At 35.7% G+C, this 17603-nt stretch overlaps 1 protein-coding gene across 7 annotated transcripts; it reads right to left on the bottom strand.

The window, feature by feature from the left end:
- Window positions 1-1332: 1332 nt before the first annotated feature.
- Window positions 1333-9377, bottom strand: LOC107811694 (uncharacterized). 7 transcript variants are annotated; one of them, XM_075245370.1, is made up of 9 exons: window positions 9220-9374; window positions 8487-8697; window positions 7717-7926; window positions 7512-7623; window positions 7308-7390; window positions 5990-6053; window positions 5777-5897; window positions 3408-3562; window positions 1333-1599 (listed from the first exon to the last, which is right to left on the bottom strand). In XM_075245370.1, the coding sequence occupies exons 4-9, from the start codon at window positions 7572-7574 to the stop codon at window positions 1567-1569; spliced, it is 519 nt and encodes a 172-aa protein (XP_075101471.1). In that variant the 5' UTR covers window positions 7575-7623; window positions 7717-7926; window positions 8487-8697; window positions 9220-9374; the 3' UTR covers window positions 1333-1566. The 7 variants fall into 7 exon arrangements, with proteins under 7 accessions (XP_075101471.1, XP_075101469.1, XP_075101470.1 ...); XM_075245368.1 differs by having other exon boundaries at window positions 8487-8719; window positions 9220-9373; XM_075245369.1 differs by having other exon boundaries at window positions 8487-8710; window positions 9220-9373.
- Between the last annotated feature and the right edge of the window lie 8226 nt (window positions 9378-17603).

Here is a 17603-nt window from a genome sequence, read left to right as displayed (position 1 = left end):
TGCTTCGTACTTAAACGATCGAGTTTTTGTCACTTTACTATTTAAACTATTCGGTATCCCAAAAATCCCCCTGAACTATATTGCCCTTCATATTAAAAATTTCTCATTGTATTCTTAGAGGTGTGTCTAGTACACGCTCCTAATTGTCTAAAAAACGTGCCATATAGCACTACACATGGCTATTTAACTCAGCCTAAAACCCTCCTAAACTATCACTTTTTCGCGAGTTACCTATTTAAACTATTTGGTGTCCCCAAAATCCCCCTGAATTATATTCCCCTATATATTAAAACTCCATATCGTACTTTTAAAGGTACGTCTGTCTAACTATATTAACTTATGGTTTGTACAAAAAAATTTATATAGTTTATTCATGATGTATTACTCTTGAATGATTGATTAATTCTAGGATTTTTTGCCAAAATAATATCTAATGTACTGTGTTAATTTTAGGTTTAATTGTGATTGTGCTTTATGCTAGACTCCAATTGATAAGTCCTTATTTATATTCACTTTGTAGCACAGTTAAAATATAAATAAAGGCATATAATGTTATATTTCTTAAAAGTCATCTTGTATTACATAAAAAAGATTACACAAAATAAAATTTCGCAAATAAAAAATTAATTGCCCACCAATTATATTTTCTAATTCTAGATTACATAAAAAGGTTCAATAGATTAAACTTTATTCTTTACAAGGTGTTGAGTTTAATAAGATGATTTAAATTGGTATTCTTTTAACAGTATGTGTAAGGCATGAAAGAAGACTAAAACAAGAATAAATAATTTCAGAGGAAACAAGAGAGAGAAATTTTTTCAGAGGAAACCCATATGAAGAACTGAAGAAAAAAAGGTTAAAAATGAAGAAGAAGGTGAAAAAAACAAGGAAGAATGGTGAAAAATGAGGAAGAAAGATGGATATAATTGAAATAAGGAGAATATTTATTAAAATAAATAAATTTGAAAGAGGGTTAGGCTAATTAGCCATTATTTTATGTTAGGTGGGTCATTTTGATGGCTTTCTTCAGCTACCACGCGCTCCAAAACGAGTATCTACGCATGTTATGTCAGTTCAGCGATGAGGAGTTTTTAATACGAGCGACAATATAGTTCATGGAGGTTTTGGGGATACCGAATAATTTAAGTGGGTTTTAGGGTATTAACTCAGTATATTTGCTGAAAAAGGATCACAAAATCAATGCATATGAGACGGAGAAAAACTTGCACGAAAAGGGTGTATTATCGGCTATGAGATGGAATACCTTATTCGCTTTGACATTCCATTAAGAAAGACATTGCTTTGTTTCCAGGACATCATTAATGGATGATAACAATCCTTAAACTGGAAACATTTTATTCAAATGGTAACTTGAACGGGCAGTTAGATAGGCTATGTACAGAATAATGGTGAAAACTAACAATTGGCAATCGACTTCCAAGTAAATGATAATGCCTTTGCTTCCATTTTTGACCTATTTACAGGTTCTAACAGAATACTGATAGAAGAACATGTCAAGTCTTAGTTAACTCATCAGGTGCTGTGCTATTAGATTGCAGCTCAGACTCAATTCTGTAATGTCGCCAACCAGGAATCAACCTGCAAAAGGAAGCATTCAGGTAGATGATAAAATGAGTATGAATCTATAAATCAGATTTTGGTTGTTAGTATACTAAACAACAACAACAACAACCCAGTATAATCCCACTAGTGGGGTCTGGGGAGGGTAGTGTGTACACAGACCTTACCCCTACCCTGGGGTAGAGGCTGTTTCCGATAGACCCTCGGCTCCCTCCCTCCAAGAACTCCCCACCTTGCTCTTGGGGTGACTCGAACTCACAATCTCTTGGTTGTTAGTATACTGTATTTGTAAAATAATTCTGGAGAAGAAAAACAACGTATAAACAGAAATGTAGAAGTAGAAATTAATCCGAGTCCACTGAATTCAGTGTTTCCTTAAGGAACTTAATCCACTCCTAGTACTCGAGGTTATGAATTATGTCCTCTCAGGATAGAACGGATTACACATTGGTGTAGCGGTACTTCAAACCCCAATGTTTCAACTAACACAAATGGCGGCAGCAATCACACTTACATTGTTTGTTTTGTAAGAATATAATGCAGAAAAGAAGAGGAAAATTCAGAATTTTCGTAAGGAAAATCTGAGGGAATGGCCTTCTATATATAGTCAGCAGGTTGGGTTTAAATGATTACGTAAAACGTCTATTACGTAAATGACTATTTACGCAAAAATGAAACGGGAAAATAGTATCGGAGGGAAACTTTAGATTCCGTTACAGAAACAGTCGATTTGGATTAAAGATTACTCCCTCCGGTCCACAATAAGTGACCAATTTACTTTTTCATTTTGGTTCAAAATAAGTGTCCATTTATGTAATCAAGAAAAAATTCAATTTGTTTTTACTCTTTTACCCTTATGTGCATATCCCTTAAAAGTTTTTTTACTCCTCACATTAATATTTAATTAAGGGTAGTTTAGTCATACTATGTATTTTTTTGTATAGAATTTAGTATTTTCTTAATGGGCGTGCCTAAAGCAAACTGGTCACTTATTGACTATTGTGGACCGGAGGGAGTAGTATTTAACAAATAAATTTGATCCGAAGCCGAGCGACGATGACAATTCAATTTGTTTTTACTCTTTTACCCTTATGTGCATATCCCTAAAAAGTTTTTTTTACTCCTCACATTAATATTTAATTAAGGGTAGTTTAGTCATACTATGTATTTTTGTATAGAATTTAGTATTTTCTTAATGGGCGTGCCTAAAGCAAACTGGTCACTTATTGTGGACCGGAGGGAGTAGTATTTAACAAATAAATTTGATCCGAAGCCGAGCGACGATGACGACAGCGCGATGCTTGCCTTCTTCTCAACTCTTTAAGAGCTAGAAGAGGTGTAATCATATATATACTCAACAAATGAGCTTTCTTCCTCCAATATGTGACAATGTTCCCTTGTAAAGGAGGGAAAATTAAAATTTTATTTTTACCTCCATTTCCCATTCACCTTATTTTAAGCTCTAAAAAGCTTAAAACCCAACATTGGTAAATACATGTATTAGTTACTGTTAGAAGTACTCGGTCCATTTGTTTATAATGATCTGGACTTGAAAATATCTAATCGTCCAGGGAAGACTAATTTGAAAAGACAAGATTCCAATAAAGCATTTTTATGTCCGGATATCAAGGCAATACATTTAGACTTTAGTACTACCAACAGGCACTTCGAAATCCATCATATCATGCATAGAAATAATGGAAAAGATCAATATATGCAGAGAGGCGCATATGAATTTGCATGTACACGCATGGTCCATAATCAACAGATAGTAGAACGAACAAAGACTGGGTACTCACAGTAAATGATCCAGATACAACCATTACCTGTATTTTAGAAACACTAGAACATTCATATCGCAACCCATGACGAGTTGAGATATAAAAGCAATACCGAGTTTCACCGTCTTCTCGTGTCAGACAAGGCAGGGCTCCAACTTCAACAACATCAGATAGGAGGGTCGAATCTTGAGGGCTCAGATCTGCGTCATGTTTACTCAAATTTATTCACGAAATAGCCTCTTTGTAGTGTTAAAAGATAACAGAACACTCTTCATGGTGTTACTAGATATCAGAATATCCAAGTACATAAAGAGATTATGGCAGTTTTTAAATCAAGAGAAGATAACGAGATGCATGGGCTCATGAGGAACTAAAGAGATATGAAACTACAAAGTCAGCTAATCCCAGTATAACTAAACGGTGAGCCATATCAAATATAGATGGCAATTTCAACATCAAGATGCTTTGACGGCATGATTAATTAAGCATATGCAAGCTATAATGTCAGTCAATCCCAATATAACTTAACAGTGAGCAATACCAAATAGAGATCAACAATTTTTACTCTTACCACAGGTACTTTTCCTCCTCCACCTACATGAACAGGGGAATTGGAGGATGAACTTTTGGAATTTTTTCAACCATATAGACTGTGGGCGGGGGAGGATATCATATAAGGTACACCATTCTCTACCCACACCGAATAAATATTTCCTCCATGTTTTGGATAGCTGAAACTTTTCAACTAATTTTAACGCCTCCCTCCACATGTTTTCACATCTTCAACCACTGTCTTCCACATTCTTGTGTCTGCTTCCATTCACCCTCTTCACGTTTGTCCATCAATTTTGCTAATATAGATTCTTTATTGATTTTGAAACTTTGACGTTGCAAAATTAGGGAAGAGTACAAGTTCAGTTATAGAGCATCAAAACCAATAAGGACGGTGCAAGTGCCCAATGCCCACTAGTGGGGGTGGACAGAAATTTCACCCACCTGATCACGAGGTGTGGGTGAGGTTGAGGGATCGATAAGGTCCTATTTTGGGGTTGAGGGTTTGAATTTCCATCTCTAATTACTAAAATCCCATACCAGTCAATCAAGACTCAAGAAACAATTAAAGCACATCAAACTATATGAGCAAATTTTAGGTGAGTACTTACGGGGAGGTACAGAGGAGAAGAAGAAGACAACACTAATATCTTGGGATAAGATCTGTGTGCCTAAAAAGTTTGGAGGACTTAATATTAAGAGCTGTCGACAATGGAATATTGCATCTGTTGGCAAGCTTATATGGCAACTATCAGAGAAGCAGGACTCCTTATGGGTGAAGTGGGTACATGGTGTGTATATGAAGCATGACAATAATATTTGGACACATAGGCCCCCTCTGGATTGCAGCTGGTATTGGAAGAAGATAAACTCTCTGAAGGATGACATGATCACTTGGTACTTAAATGGCAAATATTCTATTACAGGAAGCTACATTGCTCTCAAAGGTAATCTTACAAAATGGCCTACTGCTGACCTGGTGTGGACTGCTATTGCTCAACCAAAGCATCGGTTCATTCTATGGTTAGCTGTACAGAACAGACTCTTGACGAAAGATAGGCTTCGACAACTGAGTACTCAAGTGGATAACAGTGAATGCTGCCTATGTAGTACACACACAGCAGAAACTCCCTCACATCTATTTGCAGAATGTGCATGGACCAGTGCACTTCGAAAGGAATTGGAAAGCTGGCTGAGCATCCAACTTCAAGCAGGAGAGGTGAAGAGGGTAATGGAAAGAATCAGAAGTAAGCATTGGAAGCAAGCAACTAAGGAAACAGTAGCGGCTATATGAGGTGCTATCATTTACCATACATGGAGGGCAAGGAACTGGGCAATTTTCAAGAAACAAAGTGTAAATATTGAGCTAGTTGTAGTAAAGATTCAGAAGGAAATTGTACATAGATTAGAACTTCTAATCCAGACTAGAAGAAACTATAGGAACAATAGACTGATACAAAAAATCATGTGTAACTAGAAAGTCTTTTCTGAGGCCTAATTCTCCACATTAATCTTCCTAGAAGGTCGATGTGTGGTTAGGTGCTCTTTAGGTGTATTGTGAACTCATGATTGTTGGTATGGTAATATTCACAGTTATTACCAAGATTTTTTTTTTTTTAAGGTGAGTCCATTATACTACAATGAATACCATTACTCAGTATAAGCTGATAAGAAATCATTTAAGATTTCCCGGAAATTAGTTGAAAGATTCTGCCTCTTATGGAAACTCAAAATTGGGAGAAGAGAGAAAACACATAGCGTCATGTTACATCATCAAAAGTTTTGAATAATGTACTACCACTAATGTAGGGCAATACCAGAAAATGCATGACACTTGAAACTGAATGTTTCAGTGAAATTACCAGTGGATGATGAATACAAAAAAATACACGATCCCTGAAGGACAAGAAATCTAGGAAGCCAGTCGTCAACTTCAGTGTCATCATCAATTGGAAGAGGTTCTCCTGGTAAAGCCGCCCATCTCTGTCGAACAAAAGCAAGAAAAAGATTGTCACAAAGTTAATCCTGAAAATCCAAGAGATATCGAGAAAAGGACAGATGTTTGTGTTCAGTACCGTTCTCACAAATAAATAACCCGACAAGCGAGCTGACTGCAGTATTTCATCAATATGTTCTAATCTGTGAATAGAAAGATATACGTAGATATATCAGAACTGACATAAGATTACTGCTTAGACAAATCCATGAGTTCTCAATAAAATATACTGGAAGTTGTTCCAAAGCATGCCATCATATTGATAACTCATGTCTTCTCTCATTATCTAGAAAGCCAGTTATGCCATGTAATAATATTAATTCGATTTTCCTATCGACAATACTCACTTCCCAATATGTTTTTTCTTGTTTGAAAAGCATGGACCGGAAGTGCGTTAGTTCATTGAAGACTGAAGAGAACTCTCACAGCAATATCTAGCAGGATGTTCACTTTTCCTGCTATTTTTCCCTTTTATTTATTTCTTTTTATAATGGCAATGTCCCCACTAGCTAGCATGCACCTCGACTAATCCACCGAGGACCAACTGCCTCCCACGAGCCATGTACTAGGTAGCTCTGCCGTCAAGGCTTAGGCAGGTGGAAAGAATTCATCTAATTAGCCTCTGTCAGGATTCCACCCTTGTTCTCAGTGGTAGATGAGAAGAATTTCCCGCTTTCTTCCATTTCAAGGGAAAAAAAGGAATTTCCTGCTTTCTGTTTTCCTCTTTTATCCACTCAACTATCCCGGATGGTTCCATTTTAGCCAGATGTGGAGAAAGCACTTAGAATGCATCCTCTTACCGAAGGATTTTCATAATCGAAGACTGAGGCAAGTCACACATGGAGAGTTCAGGTGTATAGCGCAGTTTTATTACACGTCATGTCATAGTTCCACCTTAGCACATTCATAGAATGTGCAAAAAGACTGTTCAAAGGCCAAGTCAGCTAAGGAAAATAAATAAATAAAACTTGGCGAAGCTTCAATGCTTTTGCTCGTAAACCTCTGATTTTACACTGCAGCCAATGTTGGTTATATTTATATCTATGGATGTGTTCATACTTCACATTACACTGATAATCTACCTGACTACCTCCAAAGAGATGAAGAAATAGGTCCTCCTATTCCATTATGCAAGAGGTTTGACAGTAACTTACTCCATGATTAAAACTTCCCACATTACAAAGCATCATAATGAGAAATTAACAAAACTATATGACCTAGAAATATGTGAGCAAATTAACCAGCAAAATGCCTGGGAACCCTTCTCCTTGCCACAGGTAATAAATCAAAGCACAATCACATCAAAGAGCCAACCACACCAAACACAAATGTGTTTAAAGAAAATAAAAGAGGTGCACGAGGCATAATATGAGAGCACAGTGAAAGCATCAACTTACTGCGCTTTTAAATGAGCTTCTCTTTCTTCCAAAGCAGCAATTTCTGACCGAAGAGATTCTACTTCTACAGCAGTTAAAACTACCTGCAGGTCATGATAAACACAATGTTCCTTCACTACACATTGATAATGCACGAACTTGCTAACGACTAACTAGGCAATACTAAGTTAGATGGTTAGATGATAACCAAGTAAAAGTTAGAACCTTTTTCTGACCATCTGTACCAGATATCCAAGGTAGCCTCCTGGGACTAAACAAGTTCAACATTGATGCAGAATTTTTCAATTTTCTTCAAGTCCACGATCTATTAATGGATCTATTCAAATAAGGGGAATAGTGAAGAGCAAAAGGTTGAGATTAATTTCATGAAGATGACACTTTTTTCACTTTAATAATGTTTAATTTATACCTCACAGAAAAAAATACCTCCCAATCTCTAGACAACTCTGGGCTCTGAATAGAGTTATCACCAAATGTTGAAGCTTGAAAATGATATCTAAGAAATTCTACTGCTCCAGGACCATCACCGTGAAGTATATATTTGCCAACAAACCCACCAGTCGTGACTGGATAAAGTGCAACCAGAATTACCGTCAAATCAGCATTTCCAACTTATAAACTGCATAATGGAAAATAACATTTTCATGACAATCAATATTTGTAGAAGTTTCACAAGTGCTGTTATTGCTGTACTACAATGAGAATAGAGACTCAGCAAATAAATTAGAAGGCAAGGCAGGGTTTCCGTCTCTTGTGGCATAAGGTTTTGCTTCTTGATTCTGATAATCGATTCAAACGTTTTTAACCATTGACATAGAAGTGCCTTACAAACAACGTAGCATGCCCTTCCATGGCCGAAATGCAATAGTAGCTGTCAAGCATCTGTATATAGCAGTATCTCGTACACATTGGCTAGCTCAAAAGCATTATAACGGTCCTGAAATGGAAACTAACTATTGCGCTTGCGGATCAACTTTTTAAACTGTACCTTGATGAGGTGATGGAAGCGGAAGAAGTTTATAAATAGCAATCACTTCCAATTGCAGAAGGAAGTAATACCACTTTGCAACTCGGCATATAATAGGAAAAACAAGACCAATAAGCAGATCTACACACCAGATTCCCATAGAAATCAGGAGGCATTACAAGGAAAAGCTATTGCCAAAGAATTTGACTTACCAGCTAGAGTTTCAACATTTTCCTTTCTCTAGTCTTTCTTCCATTACCAGTTTCAAGCTCCTTTTACACTCCATATTGGTTTAAATTTATGTCGATTATCCATGTCAGCTATATACTCTATCCCTCACACAGCCCAGGATTCAATATACGGCGAACTTTGAGCTATATACCACTTCTTATAGAAGGCCACCTTTGAGCTTTACCTCAAACTCTGTATGTCATAACTAAAATGTCTAGAGTACAATCAGTGAATCATAAAACTACTCGAAAAGTAACCTAAAGCTGGTATCAGTAAGACAGTAACCAATTATGAATTAAACATGGTCGAGCATAATCCCCAACGCGATCAATCGATCAATTAACTACCAATCGATCCCAACTAATTGGGGTCGGCTATACAAATTAAATTCAGCTAAAAAGAGGGGAAAATAAGTCTATTTCTGAAAGGGAAGCAGCGTTAAAAAACAAATTAAAGCAAAATAGAAACAAATTGCTTTTAAGAACCTAATAAAGAGAGCTAATAATTTCTGGGATCACAGGCACTAGAAATAGAGCTCAAGCTTTTACATTAGATAACCTAATTAAAGCAGGAAAAAAAAAAGGTTCAAAATTCACAAGTTTCACCTTACTTCTGCTATGAAGATAAAGATTATTATACTAAAAACAACTGAAAAAACTTAATTAAATTCAACAAACTATCCTAGTGATCAAAGAAAAAGGAAGAAATTGAAACCTGTATTGGTATAGAAAATTGACTTGGCGAAGACGAAGCTGTGCTGCGAGGGGAACGAGGAGAAAACTTTCTGCGATGGTTTTACGAAATCGTTGGGGTAACACACACGGAAGTTGTCATCTTGTTTGGTCTCCGTTATCTACGATTCAATCCGTCTCAAAAACATTTTAGTATTAGCATAAATATTTTAATTTGATTAATTTTTTAAAATAAAGTAAAAAAAAAAGTAAAATAAGTGCACAAGTGATTACGTATTCAGGTAGGGTCCACCAAGACATATGACCTATAGCCTATAGGTGGAAACAAATAATTATGTTAATTATTTTTAAAAGATTTTAATAGGAAAAGTATCATGAGTTATCATTTTTTAAATCAAAATGTTTAAACGTATAGGGTAAAATATGTTATGCTAGGTGGCCGCTTAAAGGAGTGATACGTGGAGCCAAAGGCGGAGGATAGTTAAGACCGAAGGCAACTGTTCCGTTTGTAACCGAAAAGAATGATGTTCATAAAGATGCAATAAATACCTTTCGTCCGATAGCATTTAATGAAGGATATTCCACAATATTTAGTACACTGTCCGTTACAGAGAATTTGTCATTTATACTCACCGTCACACCTTCTTCGATGGCCCTCATAATTGAGATTAAAGAAGGACATGATCCTAGAACCTTATCCCCTATGTGCAGCTATAAATAGTGAGCTATGTTACCATTATAAATGACACGAATTTTCTGGCAAACTATCACGACCCAAATTCTAACCTGTCGTGATGGCGCCTATCTCGAAACTAGGCAAGCCGAAAATCTCAGTAAACCACAATTTCTTTTAAGTTTGAAAATATAATATTTAAATAAAATCCACAAATCCTACAAATACCGATACAACCACTCCCAAAACCTAGTGTCATTGAGTACATGAGCACCTAATATGATTACAAATCTAGAAAATACGGTTCATAATAGTCTCAGACCAAATACAGTAAACAAGGAGATAGGGAAGGAGAGGCAAGGTCTGCGAAACACGGCAGCTACCTCAGCATCTCCGTAAAATCAGTTGTGCGAAAGAATCAATACCCGTTATGCCCGGGAACACCTGGATCTGCACACGAAGTGCAGGGTGTAGTATGAGTACAACCAACTCACCAGGTAATAATAATAAATAAAGAACTGAAGATAGTGACGAGCTACACAGTTATAGTTCACTTTCAGTAATTCCAACAAAGAATAGACATGCTTTCAAATCCAGCAGTTTAAGTCAAATCAATTTTATACAGTTCAAATTCATGTAATCTGGATATAAATCCTTCAGATATTTCACAACAATAACAGATAGCAACCAAGTGCAACAACAAATGCAAAGCAAGTACAGCCTCTCAGGCAACAATTACTCAACTCATCACAACAGCTCAACCACTCGGCCCTCAGCACTCACACTCAATGGGTACCCACGCTCACTAGTGGTGTACAGACTCCGGAGGGGCTCCTACAACCCAAGCGCTATAATCTACATAAACAACTCACGTGTTGCACGGACAACTCACGTGCCATAGTATAAATATCTGAATCCGCACGGACAACTCACGTGTTGCACGGACAGCTCACGTGCTATATAATACAAGGATCCGCACGGACAACTCACGTGCTATAATATAATATCTCACAATCAGGCCCTCAGCCTCACTCAGTCACAAATCTCTCCAGTCTCTCGGGCTCTCAATAATCAAGAAATCAGTCCAAACAACAATGATATGATTCATCAATAATGAACAATAGAGGCTGAGATAAAATAAACAAATAAACTGTGACTGAATATAAAACAACAATTACGCAGGTAGTTCAACATGTACACGACCTCTGTGGGTCCCAATAGTACCAACATTAGCCTAAAAATAGTTTATAACATAATTTGCAGTCAAATCTCTATAACACAGAGAGAGCATATAGCTAGCAACAAGATATACAACTTTACAGTTTCACGGAATGGACCAAGTCCCAATTCCTACGGTGCACGCCCACATGCCCGTCACCTAGCATGTGTGTCATCTCCAGAATACTCACATAATCCAATAATCCGGGGTTTTATACCCTCAGGACCAAATTAAAAACTGTTACTTACCTCAAACTGTGAAATTCTTTATTCTGTAATGGCTTTTCCTCGTGAATTGGCCTCTGAACGCCTCGAATCTAGCCACAAATAATTCAATTCAGTCAATAAAATTTATTGGAATTAATTCCATAAGAAAATGCTAATTTTTCATAAAAATCCGAAATTTAGCTCAAAAATCGCCTGTGGGGCCCACGTCTCGAAACCCGACAAAAGTTACAAACTATGAACGCCCATTCAACCATGAATCTAACCATACCAAAATTACTAAATTCCGATAATAATTCGGCCCTCAAATCCTCAAATTTATCCAAGAGGGTTTTCAAACTTTTCCAACTTAATTCACCAATTAAATAATAAAAACAACCATGGGTTCGGATAATTTAACCAATATTGAGTTAAGAACACTTACCGCGTTATTTTTCTCTGAAAATCCCCCAAAAATCGCCTCAATACGAGCTTCAAATCATTAAAAATGTCTGAACTTAAACTTTCTGTCCAGACCTCTCTTCTTCGCGAATGCGACTGGTCCCTCGCGTTCGCGAAGCACAACTCGACTGCCCAGAATTTAACCCTTCGCGAACGCGACCATGGCTTCGTGAACGCGAAGCTTTACCAGCTCAGACCTTCGCGAACGCGACCACAACCTCGCGAACGCGTAGAACAAGGACCTGGGGGTCTCCAATTGCCTCCCTCCTCTTCGCAAACGTGACACCACTCCCGCGTTCGCTATGCACACATACACCATACCTTCGCGTTCGCGTCCTCCCCTTCGCGAATGCGAAGAAAACAATCTCACCACCTGCGTTCGCGATGCACACACAGACCATACCTTCGCGTTCGCGTCCTCCCCTTCGTGAACGCGAAGAACAAAATCTCACCACTCTTCGTGAACGTGAGGGCCCACTCGCGAACGCGAAAGAGGAAATCAGAAAAATGCAGCAGCAGATATCAGCAATCTCACCAAGGCCAAAAATGATATGTTAACCCCTTGGAACTCACCCGAGCCCCCGGGGTCCCAAACAAACATACCATCAAATAATTTTTCGGACACGCTCCTAAGTTTAAAATCACCATACGGAGCTATTGGAATCATCAAAATTCAAATCCGGGGTCGTTTACACATAAGTCCACATCCGGTCACTTTTCTAACTTAAAATTTTTAATTATTAGGCTAAGTGTCTCATTTCACTCCGGATTCTTTCCGGACCCGAACCAACTAACCCGGTAAATCATAAAACAACTGTAACGTATAAATTGAACAGTAAATGGGAGAACGGGGTTAAAATATTCAAAATGACCGGCCGGGTAGTTACACAAACTTATGCTATAATCAATTCAAAGCTTTATACAATTTTATCTTCTTATTCCTTGATTTCATTGATGTTGCGTATTTCTTCAGTTATTTTATTATTTCAGGATCGAATTAGTTCACTTCTCTAGAAACCACGTATAAATTCAACTGTACCGTTTTACGGGTAAATCACAGCTAGTAGAGTTTTTGGGTAATGTAACTAAATTTTTGAGTTATTAATCAATTGTACGTTTAGAAAATACAGAACTTCTAATATATTATGTGTTTTTGTGTAATATTGACCTGAAAAGAGTTTAAACGAAATAATATGGCCCGTGAGTTGATGTTGTAGTATTATCTTACGAGAAATTTGTTAATACAATTAATATAATATTAGAGCACGATCTCTTAGGATTTACACATGTTTTTTCAAAACCTTTTAACTTAACGACAATTAGTTAAAATATACTCTCACCTAATCTCACACTTCAGCTAAATTAACATGATTTGATTCAAAAATCAACATCATGTGCAACGCTGTGGCTTCTCCAATACGGTCTAATTACTTATAGTCTGAATTTCATTGTGTTTTTTAAGCACTTAAATATTTCCTTTCCAACAACCATCCGAGCTTTGTTGTTACTATGATTTTAAGTTACCACCAAAGGGTGTGGTGTAATGGACGGGCTGCTTTTTCTTTAACCAGATGTCTCAGGATCGAACTATGGGTATGAAAAATTCTTGATAGGGAACGCTTCTCTCCGAATGGGCGCCGACATAATGCGAATCCGAATATAATCAGACTCTAATGCAGGTACAAGACACCAGGTGGGAAACAAAAAAAACTATGATTTTAAGTTTGCAACTGAAGGTTGGGAGAAAAAGCTTACAATTTATGTTTCATTTTGCAGTTTTTGATGAAAAACTTTTACTACACAGGTTGAACCGGCTAATGTGGGCCTTTACTTTCAGCTGAGCCCAAATCTAAATAGAACAAAAAGTAACATAGTATTTTCTTGAAGAATTAACTTAAATAGCCACTTACCCAAATGCTTAAACTTAAAATAGGGGGATTTGCAGTCGTACCCTATATTTGTGTCACCTTTTAATATGTACCCTATTTTTAAAAATTATGATTTGGTAGCCAACTGACAAAAAAATTCGTAATAATATGATAATTATACCCCTAACAAAAGATATAAAACCTGCATCACGCATTAATCGCGTGATCTGCAACCTCATTCGTGAAAAAGGATCTCCTCCTCTCCTCTCAGCGGCTTTATCAAAAAACTAGAAACTTGTCCAGATTCATCTTCAGAATCACACTTGCATGAAATTGTTTCACCTTGAAGCTAAAATTTCATGTTAATGTAGCATGAAGTTGTTTCATGCTGAAGCTAAAACTTCATGTTAATATAGCACGAAGTTGTTTCACATTGAAGCTAAAACTTCATGCTAATGCATGTTGAAATTATTTATCCTCCAGTCTAGAGTTTAGTCATGAGTTTTATCCGAAACTCCAGTCTAAACATGTTGAAGTTATTTAGTTAATTTGCTAAAATTTCAATCTAAACATGCTGAAGTTATTTAGTTCATTTGCTAAAACTTCAGACAAAACACGCATAAGTTTTTTAGTTCATTTGCTAAAATTTCAGACTAAATATGCTTAAGTTATTTAGTTCATTTGCTAAAACTTTAGACTAAACATGCTTAAATTTTTTAGTTCATTTGCTAAAACTTCAGACTAAACATGCTTAAGTTTTTGTCTTGCGGTATGTAATTTTCTAATGAGTTTTTGCTAATGTATGCTGAATTTATTTAGTTCATTTGCTAAAACTTCATACCAAAACATGCTGAAGTTTTGTCATGCAGTCTACAGTTTTGTCATGAGTTTTATCCGAAATTTCAGTCTAAACAAACTGAAGATTTAGTTCATTTGGTAAAACTTCAGACTAAACATGCTTAAGTTTTTGTCTTGCAGTATGTAATTTTCTAGTTAATTTTTTTATAATCCATGCTGAAGTTATTTAGTTCATTTGCTAAAACATCATACTAAAACATGCTGAAGTTTTGCCCTGTAGTCTTGAGTTTTGTCAATAGTCTTTTATTAAAGAAGGGCAAAATCGTCTTTTTAAAATGTTTTTAACAAAAAATAGGTACGGATGCAAACGGAAAAATAAAACGGGTATAAGTTAAAAATGGGCGACCAAATAGGGGATTTGCAGCCGTAGCCTATATTTGTGTCACTTTTTAACCTGTACCCTATTTTTAAAAAGCATTGATTTGATAGCCAATTGACAAAAAATCTATAATAATATGACAATTACACCCCTAACAAAAGATATAAAACCTGCATCACGCATTAATCGCGTGATCTGCAACCTCATTCGTGAAAAAGGATCTCCTCTCCTCTCAATGGCTTTATCAAAAAAATAGAAATTTGTCCAGATTCATCTTTAGAATCACACTTGCATGAAGTTATTTCACCTTGAAGCTCAAATTTCATGCTAATGTAGCATGAAGTTGTTTTATATTGAAGCTAAAATTTCAAATGCATGCCGAAGCTATTTATCTTGCAGTCTAGAGTTTTGTCATGAGTTTTATCCGAAATTTCAGTCTAAATATGCTGAAATTATTTAGTTGATTTGCTAAAATTTCAGTCTAAACATGTTAAAGTTATTTAGTTCATTTGCTAAAATTTCAAACTAAACATGCTTAAGTTATTTAGTTCATTTGCTAAAACTTCAGACTAAACATGCTTAAGTTTTTTAGTTCATTTGCTAAAACTTCACACTTAACATGCTTAAGTTTTTGTCTGACTATATAATTTTCTAATGAGTTTTTGCTAATGCATGCTGAAGTTATTTAGTTCATTTGCTAAAACTTCAGACTAAACATGTTGAAGTTATTTAGTTCATTTGCTAAAACTTCTAACTAAACATACTTAAGTGTTTTTAGTTCATTTGCTAAAACTTCAGATTAAACATGCTTAAGTGTTTGTCTTGCAGTATGTAATTTTCTAATGAGTTTTTGTTAATGCATGCCGAAGTTATTTAGTTCATTTGCTAAAATTTCATACCAAAGCATGATGAAGTTTTGTCATGCAGTCTATAGTTTTGTCATGAGTTTTATCTGAAACTTCAGTCTAAACAAGCTGAAGGTTTTTAGTTCATTTGCTAAAATTTCAGACTAAACATGCTTAGTCTTGCAGTATGTAATTTTCTAATTATTTTTTTATAATGCATGCTGAAGTTATTTAGTTCATGCTAAAACATCGTACCAAAACATGCTGAAGTTTGTCCTGCAGCCTATAGTTTTGTCAATAGTCTTTTATTAAAGAAGGGCAAAATCGTCTTTTAAAGCGTTTTTAACAAAAAAAATTGGTTCGGATGCAAACGGAAAAACAAAACGGATATAAGTAAAAAAAGGGGCGACCAAATAGGGCGCCCCATGTAATTTTTACCTTAAAATAGCTGACGAATGAATAATATATGTATAATTCATGTATAATATATCTATAATCAGGCATAATTATCATATAATCTTTGTATGCTGACTAGAAAAATTAAATAGTAAATTCAACCAGCTATTTGTATAAAGATCCCTTTTCTTTCAAAAAAAGGTGAACAAACTGAATCAGAGCGAAAGACAATCATGTTTGGTGTATTATAATCCTTTAAGATCGTAATCTTCTTTTTTTTTTTTTTCCATTTTTAAGATCGTAAATCAAATAATAGAATTCCAAATGCGACCAAATAAGTTGAAATGACCATGAAAAAGGAGTACATGCTACAGCATAAGAGTGTCAAATGGGTGGTTGTACTGAGTTTAGGCAGGTCAAAATGGCTAAGTTAATAAGTGAGTTGATTGGATCAAAATGGTTAAACAATGAGTCATAGACTAACCAGCCCAAATCTTTATAAGTTTCAATTTCTAAATTTGTTTTCTTATAATTTATTTTTTATTATCGAACAAAATTAATAAAACTTTTATTATCTTTATTGTAGTTATATATAACATATTAAATAAAAATATTAAAGAATAATTTTACAATATATCTCATAGGTCAGTCGGGGCTAAATTTAGCCCATTTTAGATGGGCTGAGTTGTGCATGTCAACTTAACGGAGTTGGGCGGGTCAAAATGAGCAAGTTGGATGGATCATTTTTTTAAAGCTAATTTTGCCACCTCTACTACATAACTTGAGACGAATACATACATGAACACTTCTTAGAAACAATTAAAAGAACACAAGAAAATCAAGTTTACGAATTCTCTATCAGAGTAAGAAGAAATTCCCCACAGTAATCACAACGAAAGTACTTGCAAAAATCACGAACACTCAGATATCAAGGTATTTGTTTTATAAAGTACATTGTAGATAAACAGCACAAATGTGTCTTAACTATCTTCCTGGTCTCCAATATTATATATAAGCACTATTTACTTTCTAAATTGGTGGCCAGTTCAAAAGCATTTTTTTCAAATGAGAACTTCAAAATAGCAATTAGCAAATAGCATAAGGCAGCATCAATGACATACAATATAAACACTTCCACGGTTCTACTGGTATTTTAAAAAAGAATTAAACACTTTTTTTTTACCAAAGGAAAACAACATTTGAAAATATCAAGATATAAGGGTAGCCAAAAAAGGTAGAAAATGAAAAATGTAACTGGCGTCAAATGGTCCAAAAGCAGTAAAGCAGAGATGCATGCAAATAAATATAATGGAAAAGGGAAGTAAACGGAAAGCAAGGAAGAAAAAACGAAAAAATAAAGGATGTAACAGGAAATCAGATAAAAAGACAAATAGACGACGTCCATACCAGAAATCAGCCATGAGCATGGTGAGGTAGGCGTCTAATCCTTGCTCAACCTAAAAGCACTAGTGAGGAATTGTATACACCAACATCCCAAATAAAGTTGGAAACCCAAATAGACGAAAAGGTTAAAATCCCACAACGTATTTGTAGTAGTAGTAA

The sequence above is a fragment of the Nicotiana tabacum genome, chromosome 23, assembly GCF_000715075.1.
Source record: "Nicotiana tabacum cultivar K326 chromosome 23, ASM71507v2, whole genome shotgun sequence".
Taxonomy (NCBI): domain Eukaryota; kingdom Viridiplantae; phylum Streptophyta; class Magnoliopsida; order Solanales; family Solanaceae; genus Nicotiana; species Nicotiana tabacum.
This window is presented reverse-complemented; position numbering and strand designations above follow the sequence as displayed.

Bases quoted from the DNA above. Each gene is read 5' to 3' on its own strand.
- LOC107811694 (XM_075245366.1), bottom strand. From the start codon at position 7,574: ATGTTGAACTTGTTTAGTCCCAGGAGGCTACCTTGGATATCTGGTACA. The intron at 7,391-7,511 runs GTTCTAACTTTT...CATGACCTGCAG, and splicing joins GTACAGATGGTCAGAAAAAG to GTAGTTTTAACTGCTGTAGA. The intron at 3,563-5,776 runs GTAATTTCACTG...AACATGACGCAG, and splicing joins TTTGTATTCATCATCCACTG to ATCTGAGCCCTCAAGATTCG.